The sequence below is a fragment of the Nipponia nippon genome, unplaced genomic scaffold (assembly GCF_047370975.1).
Source record: "Nipponia nippon isolate SJK-2023a ecotype South Korea unplaced genomic scaffold, ASM4737097v1 scaffold_9, whole genome shotgun sequence".
Lineage (NCBI taxonomy): Eukaryota > Metazoa > Chordata > Aves > Pelecaniformes > Threskiornithidae > Nipponia > Nipponia nippon.
Genome location: NW_028262413.1, coordinates 18,909,214 through 18,921,644, shown reverse-complemented (window position 1 = coordinate 18,921,644; position 12,431 = coordinate 18,909,214). Strand labels below are relative to the sequence as shown.

General features: G+C 39.1%; 1 protein-coding gene across 8 annotated transcripts in view; it reads right to left on the bottom strand.

Annotated features, from left to right (window-relative positions):
- The window catches only part of PRKCD (protein kinase C delta), a 73,233-nt gene that overhangs the window by 16,855 nt on the left and 43,947 nt on the right, over positions 1 to 12,431 (bottom strand). For 7 of the 8 annotated variants that reach the window (XM_087743194.1, XM_087743191.1, XM_087743195.1 and 4 more), the window contains 3 exons: positions 10,229 to 10,289; positions 1,143 to 1,299; positions 429 to 460 (listed from right to left, as the gene is read on the bottom strand). In XM_087743194.1, coding sequence (XP_087599320.1) covers positions 429 to 460; positions 1,143 to 1,299; positions 10,229 to 10,289 — 250 coding nt within the window. Of the gene's footprint in view, positions 1 to 428; positions 461 to 1,142; positions 1,300 to 4,162; positions 4,689 to 10,228; positions 10,290 to 12,431 lie in introns of those variants that run through there. The other variant, XM_087743197.1, reaches the window with a different exon arrangement.

Genomic DNA, 12,431 nt, shown 5'->3' with positions numbered 1-12,431 from the left:
CACTAACAGAAGGGCAATATTATGCTTTTGAGTTTTACCCTTTGATATCTCCCCTGCTGTTTGGAGTAACGCACAGAGATCTATGCTCAGTCAAAAGTGCTTTTCAATTCAGCTGTAAAACCCCTCAATAGTTGTAATTCATTTTAGAAAAGGTGTCACAAAAACTGCTGTCATAAATGAGTGCAACTTTTCAACAGCATTACACACTTATGAGAAGAACAGCCAAGTCTAAATCTTGATACTAAAAACTCAGGAATCATAATTAGACAGCCTTAGGTTATTGTGCAAAACTGATGTTTAACATCTACTACTACCTATGGTGATGATGCACTGTGCCATGCCTATTTACAGAAGATTTTTCAGCAGTAACTATTAGATCTACAGATTCACGTGGAAAGTAGCACAAGAAAAAGGTAAAATCAACTTACGCCTACATTTGTATCCCTGCTTGTTGAGTCCCCTGAAAAAAAAAATTATAAAGAAGGAAATCAAAAACATACGCTTGCTGGCATAAAAGGTGGGGTTTTTTTTAATTTTTACCATGTCAACCAATCAATCCTTTGTCTATGGGAATATTTGTTCCAATTAATAAACTCGTCTAAATTCTGCTATTCAGAATCCTCTGTCTTAGGAAAGCAAGGTTTAGAAGATAAGGTAGTGTGTTTTGATAGACCAGCAAATTAGGAGGGAAACCCAGAAAAGACAGGGTTTCAATCACACAGGACGTCCTCCTGATCTGACTGACTATGAAAATGGCCTTACTACGAAAGGGATCCAACCTCTTGCTCTCTACGGGTCTTTACTCCGCTATCAGCCACTTCACATGTCAAAGTTTGAGCATTATTTTCTCAGATCCACCCACCTCACTCTCTTGTGAAAGAGCTGCTGTTGATCACGGGCCAGATCTCACTTGATGCCGATGGAATTTTTGCCAATTATTTCAGTGACAAAAATGTTCTATTTTTTTAATGTGAAAGAGACAACTATAGTTCTTAGGTATAACAGTGCTCTTAGTAAATACATAATTTCCACTTCCCAACACATATGAATTTACATGTCATGTTTTGTCTCAATATACCTGAAGCAAATTTTGCAGTTATTTGGCCCTTGGGAGTGGGGGAAGCTTAGCGTTTCCTTCTTACCATACAAAGTCTTTGCAGACAGAGCAAAACGTAGGTTGTCCAAAGAAGGTAGCAATAAATTCATGATTTTTGATGTAGTGGATTTTGGCTTGCTTGATAGCTCCTCTCCTGTTCATAGTTACTGTCCCCTCCTCTTCCCTCATTGACTGTTTGCAGTCTAAGGGGGAGACAAAACGACACACTTTTAATACTTTAAGGCATTACAAAGATTAATATTTGCTTCTCCAAAAAGTTCAGTTTGCTTTTCTGTTTCAGACTTGTGTTTCTATTTATTTTACACCTGCATTCTGCAGACTTTCCATCCAACAAGGGTGGAACACATGCACGCGCTGCCTCCTAAGGTGCTTCTGTGTCCTTGTTTGCAAGTGCTTCCCTCTCCTGCTCATTCAGAAGAAGCCTTCACCAAATGAGCTGAGAGGAAGAAGCAGGAATGGAGTACAGCCTTGCTAGAGAAATGACAACCACAGTTGCTTCTTGAAAAAAATATAATCTCCTATATGTTATGTGATTTATGTGCAAGAGAAATAAACATTTTATTGGAAGCATGAGGGTCTTCTCCTTCAGCAAAGGCTTTTCATGCTGCTGCTCCACATGTCCTCCCGAACCAGGACTACAGCAGAAATGCAGGTGAAGTGCTGCGGGACCTCCCGAGTCACCACCGGACCATATTACTGTAAGATGGGTTTCTTCCAGCCCCCAGGATCAGTAAGCAGTGAGGACAAATGAGATTTTCAATTAGACATTTCCATTATGCTATCTCATAATGTTGATGCTATATCCGTCAACATGTCTCAGTCTCATTCCTCTCCCCTCCTAGCCCCCATGGGGTTACAGTATATAGAACTATAAAATACTATAGTAGTAATAGTACATACTGTAGTATATACTGTAGCATCTATATTACATAGAAGTTACACATACTATTAGCTAAGAAATAAAACAACAAAAAAAATTCTCAGGCTCTGAGTCCGACTGGCTCATACAGGTCCTTCGTGACAGGTTATAGTTATTTCCACTCATTTCCAAGGAAGCTTCCGAGTTTTTCTTACAAAAATGAGTATTTTGTGTCTCCATCTTTCAGCCACAACTGAGACTATATAGTCTTACTTATACATTCTGAAAATAATAGGAGTTTGCAACAGACGTAACCCTATAAAGGTGCATCAAGAGAGATTGGGTAACTAGCAATTTAACCCTAGGACATGTTTCTTGTCCATAGAGAGGAGCTGTTGAGGGACAATCCCATCCAGCAGGAAAAGATAAAGGCTTGAATCAGCAACGGGGAGCTGATCAACTGCTAACCACATCAGCTCTGGCCAGCAGCTTGTGGGTCCCAATCCAGAAGAAATGTAGACATGGTTCACAGGTTGAAAGCGCTGCAAAGTTCAGGGTAACAGGAGATTGCCGTTTGCAGGGTGGGAGCTTCCACAACAACGGAGAAAGGAAAAAGCCAGAAGAGCATTTTTCCTACTGTCAATACAATCGGTTTTTATTTGCTCCATTGCATCGCTGCCTTTTATCCATATCAGTGAGAGCTTTGCTTTTTATACCAATAGAAACAGATTTGCTTCCTTTGCCAAGTCACACTAACCGCAATGCCTGAGCTTACTACAAAGTTACCCAGGAGCTCTGTTTTTCTTCTTGCTAGCTGCACTTGGTTTTTGTCATTTTATTAGCTGGCTGCCACCACTGCTATTCCAACAGACTGCTGAACCTGGAATACAACCTATCATTTGATTTTGAGTGTCCTGAACTAATTTATCAGTCACAGCCAACAGCAGCCAGACTGCAGCAGCAAGTACTGTTGTCGAAAAGAAAGGACAACGTCAGCTCAGAGATTAAGGAAAGATTAAGCATATTAGTGAAAAGAAAGATCAAAAAAGGCCCCCGGGTTTTGCCACTAGGTATTAATGCACTTTTCTGAGAAACCGGCCATCTGGTTCAGAGAAAAACCCATCCTGCCTCCCCCTGAAAAGAGCCCACAACACGCGCTATGACACCCTGGCGCTACGTACTCCACCGAGTTACCTCTTCCCCTCCAGGAAAAGGATTCATTTCTGCTGTTCAAACAGGCTACTGAGTTCACCCAACAAAAACTCCCATCAGCTGCTGCACTTCAGCTTGTCGAAGTCTGCAAACAGCACTATCTCTTTGTTTAATCCTGCTGAGCAAATACACAGGCCTCACCCACTGTCCTCAAATGCTTCAGGGAAACCATACGCTGAAATGTGCACGCAAAGAAAACGACGTTGTTGAGAGTCAGTAATACTGCGTATTGTTTGCTGCATGAAAAGGATATCTTCATAAGGGTGATTTAATCAGTAACAGCAACAAAGCAGAGAAAGGTGTGTTGCTTTATAGCATGTATTCTGAGGACACAACCCGCGATGGAGCAGATTAAGGGACAAACACCTCCCTAAAGTCTGTAACACAAATAAACCAGTTTTTAGTACGGAACTACCAGGATTCACCAGGTGAACAGGACACAGCTTCTCCTCATGCTGAAATACTTGTAGCAACTTAGTATTGTTGATACTGTGTGCAAAATTCTCTGACAAAACTCCATCAGGATATGGGAAAGTGTGGTGTTTCCTCCCTGTCTGGAACACAGACGCCAAACTTAGAAATATATTCGACTGGCATCTATTTTTTGAGAGGGTAATTAATAAACTAATCACTTAGTTTGTACAAAGGAAAAAGAAGAAAAAAGAGGAAAAAACCCACTTCCCTTAAACATACTTTAACTGTGAAGAATCCTTGAGCACAGCAAAACTTCAAAATCTGCATGCGAGAACATAGTCTTCACAACCAGATGCCTTATTAGATACATTTGCCAAAACCAACCAATATATCAAAGCATAGCAGAAAACATTTTTGTATGCTTCAGAAGAAGTCGAGAGGTTTGGACAGCAGCTGTAAGTCAAGTGCACCTGAAGCTGAGATGGCTCTGAAATGATAGCATAGTTTATTTCAATTTACTATGGGCACGTTTAACAAGTTATCTTTAATGTGTGAATTACCTTCAATGTGTATTGCTCCAGAAGTTTTAAGAAGTTCAGCCAACCATGGACTCAACTGGGGAACAAAGGCTTTATTTCAAAGATGCAAGGAAGTAAATTTCCCAAGAACTGTATGGATGGAGGTTGGAGATGGGGGGGAGGAAGACACACAAAGGGAAAGCCTTTGCCTCCCCCTCCAAGCAAGCCAGGTTTTCCACAGATGAAGCGTTTGTCCTGGGCCAGCACACCGTCAGAAACACTCATGAACAAAACAGCTGAATCAGCAACTAGAATCCAGGTGACCGCTGCGGCCTGGTCCTGAAATTAATCATTTTGGACTCAGCACACACCATTAAACATAATCTATTTCCTCTATTGAGAACTGTGGTTAATATTTATCACTGACACATTGTTCATGTATTTCAAGGTCCCTTCTCAAAACTTGCAGCTGATCTGACAAAAGCACCCAGAACTCCTCTGTGCGGTACGTTCATTAAGGAGCCATTAAGGACGCCTGTGAATTGACAGTGCAGTTCTCCAGAAGTGCCGTAAACATACCATTGTATACGTTATTTAATTGCAGTGCCAGTCCTTCTGAGTATTTCACAGTCCTTACAGTTGCATAACATACAACCCACAGCCTGGAAAATGTTTGCTAAAACAATATAGCTAGGACTCTGCTGAACTGCAATAAACCTCAAGGTGAGATGTCAAATCGTCTCAATTGAACCTCAAAAGTTCAAGGACAAAAGAAAACAACCTCCACAATAACCCTACTGGATTTTTTAAAAGAAAAAATAGAAAAAATATTTACCGTCTTCAGAGTTCATCTTTCATTTTAACCTGCTCATTTCACGGTTGTTTGGGAACAGAGGAAAGGTAACAGTGCTACTGTCAGAAACTGAGAAGTGGGACTTCACTTCAAACAGGGACAGGAAAAACATTTTCTGAGTTAACTGGTTGCTCAGGTTGAGATTTGCCTGAAACTTTATAATAAATTACAAAACCTACTAACATTTCTGTTCAGTGTCCCCTTCTGCTGTTCTACTGCCTTGCGCTTGGCTTTGTTTGAAAGTTCAGTGTGCCTTCAGGTCAAGAAAAATATTAATCTCACAGAGCAATCATTAAAAAGGAAAGCTTATTCCTCGCAAGGGAGGCCTTCTTGGTATGAACTGCCTCAGAGGAAAACTGCTCTTTAACCTCGTCCTGGATAGGATTGCTTTACAGATCATCTGTACAAAAAAAAAACCCCAAAAAACCCAAAAACCAAACCAACAACCAACAAACCATTCACAGAAATACAAGTTTCCCAGAAGTCTATATTTCTGTGACATGAACTCGCTATGTTGAATCATTTTGGTTTTTGTGATCATCACAAATGTTTCATTTATAGGCAGAGTATTAATATTGTTACGTATTTTTCTCTCTCTTTAAAAAAAATCTCATTCATTCTCAGTACTTGTGGATTTTACACTGCTGACACTGAAGCTGCAACACCAATAATTTGCTATTGTACAAGCCAATATTATTTGCTCCCAAAGGTGGCATGTAATCTCAAATTACTATCTCGGCCCCAAGCAAGTATACTACAAGCTTTAGCATGAGCGGTCAAAACCGGTGCTACAAACTGCTAGTAGCACCTTTATGAAAAGGTATGCGTACTACATGTGATAGCGTACACATTTCTACTGTAAGAAAAACTACAGCTGTGTTATGCTTTGCTGCGGGCAGAGACTGGGACACTCACGGGACACGGACTTCTTGCCCGCTCCTCTAAACAAATGAATGAAGCCCTGCCTCGGCCACTGAGCCAGCACCTACTACTGTTTTGACTGACACTCAGCAGAGCACTGAGCTGGACTGCAATGCAGCTACTTTTAGCATGTCTCTGCTGAACTAGGCTTTCATAGGCATTAATGAAGTCAATGGTCTTTTAGAAAAGTGCTAAAACAAAAACACCAGAGTTTTAACAAGCCCTGCCTTTCAATCCAGGAGAAAAAAAATCCCAGGTCCACACTACAGTCTTTGTAGCGCTCACACCATCTGCAGAGCTGCTGTGCTAACACAGTCTGTGCTCAGCTGTACAGAGTACTTTTTTTTCCTTAAATTTCAATAAGTGCTTTGGTTAACACTTCTGCACAGATACCTAATATCTCATTCGTTATGGTGAAACAGGGAATAAACTGGAAAACGTGTTTTCTCTTTTTTCTTCTTTTTTTAAAATTACAAAGGCACAGTAAAACCAATCTTTAAAAATACAGCATCTAAGTCAAATTTCTTGTGAACTTATAAACTGCATCAAATTTTCTCTGCTCTACACAACACGTTACCTACCTTACCAGCCAAATACACTGCCAACTTTGTGTTTATGAAATTACTACATCTGCGAATGTTTGATTTTCTTAAAGAAAATTAAGTCAGAAAATGTTTTTATTAAATTCGTGCAATTGTACTTTTAGGTGCAGATTAAAGCAGATGCTAGGTGCCACTAAATAACTATTACATCTGCCAAATTTCTAGAAATAGTATTTTCTCAGTTAAATGATTAAATCATACCAACTCCTCCATTTACAACTATAAGGTCCAGTTCTGGCTTTTCAGCCCTCATCATTATTATTTACTAATAACATGACCATCCTTCCCCAACACATCTCATCCATAGAGAAACTTGCTTCAAATCTTAATTTAGACCTATACAATATGCAGACCGCGATTACCCTATTATTTTTTCACAGATGCTTTGGAAAAATTCTAAAATCTCATGCTTCCCCAACACTCATCTCAACACGCACAGAGAAAAACGCACTCAAAATATATGCAGCTCTCTCCCAGAAGTCAGATACTTGAGATATCAAAAGTTTACATGCAAATTACTCACCTTCTGATACATCTAATAGCATTTTAGGGAAAGAATTCACTAACCCTTTCTCCAGGAAACTGAAGCCAGCAAAACAGCAATTCAGAATTCAAAACCAAGACACAAACACGTTTCCAAAGCCTCCAAAGCTGCTAACACCGCACAAGACACTCAGCAGTACAGCAAGCCACCTCTGTGATCCTGGGTGTTCTCACTCAATAAGGTCATTAACTACATTTGAATAAACAAAGATCAAGCAAAGCATTAAACGTATTGCAACTCCCACCTATTAAAACTAAAGCTACTTTACAGAATTATAACCTAGTTTCAATACTACAACGAGAGAAGGAGGGACAGAAAGAAAACAATATTCTGAAATGAAAATGGGGGTCAACACCCTGTTCTCATGTTTCACACACCAGAAGAAAAACTTTTAATTTCCAGCACAAACTTATTTTCAAATCACAGGACAGAAGACAAAAAAGTTCTTTGACAGCTCTAGGTCAGGCTGTTTTACAGTGTCTAGAAAGAAAAAAACCCTAAGACTGGGAAGACTTTTCATACATAGCCCTAAATTAACTGCCCAGGCCCCAGTCTGCAAAAAGAATATACAAATGAAATGTCTCAGTGTAGCCAACCATGAAGCAAATTTTAATACCTGTTTATTCCATGAAAAATTTCCTCTAATAATAAATCTGATAATGGCCCAATAACATGCTTCCTTCTCAATACTGCTGCCTACCATCGAAGCAGAGAAAAGCAGTTTTCTCAAGATGGCAGAATGTTTGCTGTGTAGAAGGAAGGGTTGGAAGCCAACAGCTTTAGTTTGCAAAACAAGCCAAAGAAAGAATTAGTCACTTTCACAAAGTGCTTGGAGATTTTCAAACAAAAGGCAGCACCTATAACTCAAACATACCAATGGTAGGAATACCTTCAAATAAACTAGAGAACAACTGAAATACCAGTTTCAGAACAAGCCTTTTTTAGTATTTTAGAAATACAGCTACTGTGCACTTCTGTATGGAAAGGCTCGTGAGAGAGAAAAACAAAATGGTATGTGCATAGGAAGGAATGTGAACTGTCTCTGAGCTTTCAACTATTAACTAGGGGTTTTAGCAATGTGAAGAATGGAAGTTAATACAAACATCCTTGTAATGCACTAACAAGCTTCTCTGCTCTAACACTGGTAACTGCTAACTTAACTAGAGAAAACATTTACAGCAGTGCAATGATGAGCCAAAAATAATTCAATCTTTGCCAATTTAGCAATATACGGATAGTGATGTGAGGGAGGTCTATAATTTTGAGGAGGATTAGCATGTTAAAACGTATTGATGTTTGATATGAACACTGCCAATATCGGATTGAGTGACTTTCCTTCACAAAATGCAGATGTAAAAATGTCTTGAAAGGGAGTTTCCACTGCCTCTGTGGTTTGGTTACCAAGAAGGTATTCGTAAGTAATTTTCTATAAAGCAGAAGGTAAATAGGAAGTTGTTGCAAAGTGGAAGGTCTAACAAGAGCATTAACAGATGATTCTTAACTTGCCAATTAAAGTATGGTTGCGTGACTTAATGATCTGTTTGGTATTTAGGCTTCATCCACTACCATCTGCAACCCCTAATAAAGGCAATGAAAAGAACTGCAAGAACATTGTATCTATTTTTAAACTATTTTGATCAATAACTAAGTACAATTATTTTAGTACTTAGGGCACACAAATATATTAGCTCCCTAACAGCTAATAGCAGATTATGGAAGGTGTTCGCTTACGCCATCTCTACTGTTCCTCATGTCTGTGTGGAGAGGAGGAAATATGCTTCAGCCTCACCAAATAAGCAACTGAGAATACTGAAGTTGGTTTTGCACAGTTTTGGTGGAGAAACTTTTAGGTTTCCTGGAGAAATGGATTTCCGTATGTCTCAGTAAATAGATAGATTCTCATAACATCACTGCCCCATGAAATTGCCTTGCACAGGAAAGCCATGACTAAGACCAAGATGAAGGTTTTCTAATATAATGGCTCACAACAGTTTGAATGCAAACCAGAATATTATGGGTGCATAAACAGAGAGCTTTTGATCTTCAGAGAAATGCTCTTGCTTACAGGCTCTTCAGTCACACAATTTTTTGAAATTTTGCTTTAAAGAGTTAACTTTTCATAAAGGAGACCAAAATAATGAGCGTATAGACTGGTTTTTTGCCATGGCAAAGATAAAATGTCAACTCTGAAATGTCACCTACTGCATATCACGTTCTGTCTTTAGTAGCTTTTCTAGTAACTGCTACACAGATTGCACGTATGGTACAAAAATGTATGGTACCTTCACAATTAACTTGTTCTTTAAGAGCAGAACTATGTTCCCTGTATATATCGGGGGGCAGGGGAAACACGAATGCTTTAAAACTTACTGCTTACTCTTTCCACTTATTTTTTACAAACACATAGTATTACACCATGTAAGACTGATAGGCTAATATGGCAGACCAGTTCAATTCCCAAGAAATAATGGTTTTGTGACTTGTAGTATGGGGAAGTTTTAACCACTAGCTAAACAAGTTCTGAGGTTTACATCATTTCCTTTAGGAAAGTATTCCACAGATACACAAATCCCTGCCAAAATATTTGTTTTTATTACTGTACTTAAAGCTTCCCCTCTCGTAATTAACTATCTTCTCTTACCTTTTTAGTTTCTTCTCCAAATAGTGTGTGTAGATTTCTGACATATATAGGTTGTTCACTTTTTAAACTGATATGGCAGAACATTGACTAGATTTGCATTTTAACACTTAACCAATCACTCATTGCTACAATCAGTCTCCATGATTAGTGAATATTACATCTGAATCCCAGGAAACTCAGACCCAGTTCCCCAATCCACAAAAAGAAGTTTCCCACATAAGCTAGAACAAGAGATTTAACTTCTTTGCACCTAAAAAGGAACTGATATCTTTTTTATCACATCAAAACATGAGGATAGACATACTAAAGACCCAAAAGCGGCTAAATGCAACAGCAATACAGGACACAAAAGCATTTAGAAATTAACAAATGCAGCCATGACTCCACAAAACAAAGAAAACCCTACAAAACAAATGAATAAAATTAGAAAATTCTACTCAGTACACCGGGTTATTTTTTTTGTGACCTACATCCTGTGTTCTACAAAAGACATGTGAAAAAAATGTTATTTTTACATAACTGACTGAAAATAAACAGTTAACATTACCTGCATCTTCCAAAAAATACTGTACAGCCATCAGCACCTTCCCCTGAGGTTGCAGGTCAAGCTATGGAAAGAAAGATACCAGCAGTGAAGTATGTGGTTGTCTGAAACTCTTGGGAATTTAAACAGTTCTTTCTAGGGAATCAAAGTATAATATTCAATAACAATAACAAGCATTGGAACAGGCTGCCCAGGGAAGTGGTTGAGTCCCCATCCCTGGAGGTATTTAAAAGACGGGTAGATGTGGTGCTTAGGCACATGGTTTAGTGGTGGGCTTGGCAATGCTAAGTTAATGGTTGGACTCAATGATCTTAAAGGTCTTTTCCAACCTAAACAATTCTATGATTCTATTGGATTACAACCCTCCTCCATATCTCACTGCTGCAGCTGAAGCAGGGGCTTTTATTCTATTGCTTTTACTAGTGTGCTGCATTGCTTTGATGTCTACCCAAAAGTTCAGTGCAGTCAAAGTTCACACTGGTTTTGCATGTCCCTTTCCTGTTTCTGCAAAGAAGTTTGTTGGCTTCCGTTTTTACTATTAGTAAACTCCATTTGCACAGGAACACAATTTTAAAAGAAAAACTCTATATAATCCTATATCTGTTTATTGAGAGTACAAGCCATAGAGATATCAAATACTGTTGCCCGTAATAAGGAAAACAGTGTATGATCAAAATATATTTTACTTTCCCCTTCAAACCATTACACATGGTTTCTGTGGCGAATTCTACAGACCAGCAAAACAAATGCCTTTTAAGCCAATAGTTGAGGTCAGTTCCTATGCTCAGAAAGTAGCCGCTAATTCTTAAACTGCTGTCCTTATAAAAGGTAAGAAGCTATTAAGCATGAAAGAGTCTGATTCAGTCTTCATTGCAGCATAGAGCAAAGTATCCCTGGGTTAACAGTAAATACAACTGGGGGGGGGGGGGGGGGGGAGAAAACCATAATTACATTAGATACACCCATGAACATATCCCCACAAATCCCATTACCCTACTGGAATAATGACTAAGTTTTCATCTTTAAGGCATGACTGACACTCAAACATTTGCCTAACAAAGCTTACAGAAGGCAAAGACCTCAGTTACAGCTACCCCTGACAGGCTGTCTCTCCATACACAAAAATAACCTTATAGGCTATGGTAAGCAAACTAACCCCTCTTTGCTGGGCATGATGGTCTGTCCAGTCATGACTGAGGTTGTACAGAAGAAGTTTAATGCTGATGACATCTATGTGGTACCTGTTCTATGCATAATAAGCAGAGGATTTCATACCACTGAATCGGCTAAAACTGACCACTAAAACTAAAACTGATCACTATTAGTTTTAACTACTCTTCTGAATAATTGCTCATCTCAGAATTCAAGTTAAGGTGTGGAAAAAAAAAAGGTGTATGATTTCAGAATGTAACAGGTGAACACAAACCAGTGAGATCCTACTGACCTAGCAAAATCTGTAAGCCCCTTCAATAATCAAGCACCCCTTTAAGAAAGGCTTTTTTCTGAGATCTGCTTGGTGAGATAGTTAGATTTGCACATACTCAGAGGAAAATCCTGCCATTTACAGCAAAAATGGACTTGAGACAGAATAGGAGGGGTTTTTGAAAAAGTATTCCAATACTAAGCTAAGCAACAGCTGCATACTCCCTCCTATTCGTATCCAGCATTCAGGAAGAGCATTCATATATCCAGAAGAGAGTTCATGTATCCGTCCCCTACCAAGGAAGGGCCAGCATTGCCAATTGTGTGAGAAACGAGATGCTCATCAAATTGGATGTAACCAGGAAGTATCTGTTACTACCTGCTCACCCTGCTTTAGCCCACCCAATGTAAAGGTTCTCTCCTGCAGGGTTCATGTTCAGGGCAAGTTCTGCAACACTCCAGTCCAGAAGGCTTTGAATACAAGTCTAGGTGTGAGATTTTAAGGAGACTTGCTCACATTTAGCAAATATTTCCTTAGCACTACCTGTAGCCCAAATACAGAAATAGCCAGTTCCTGTATTAGCAAATACACGTAGTTTCTGGGCAAGCTGTCTGGAGTAGAGCTTTACATGCAGCTGGATGATGGACAAGACTATTTATAACATCTATCCACCTAGCTAGACAACTCTCACCCAAATTATAGGATATCCTGATATTCCTCTCTCAATCTTATTTCTGCATTCGGAGAAATGTTGAATATTCAGGACACTAACTAGAGTTGCTT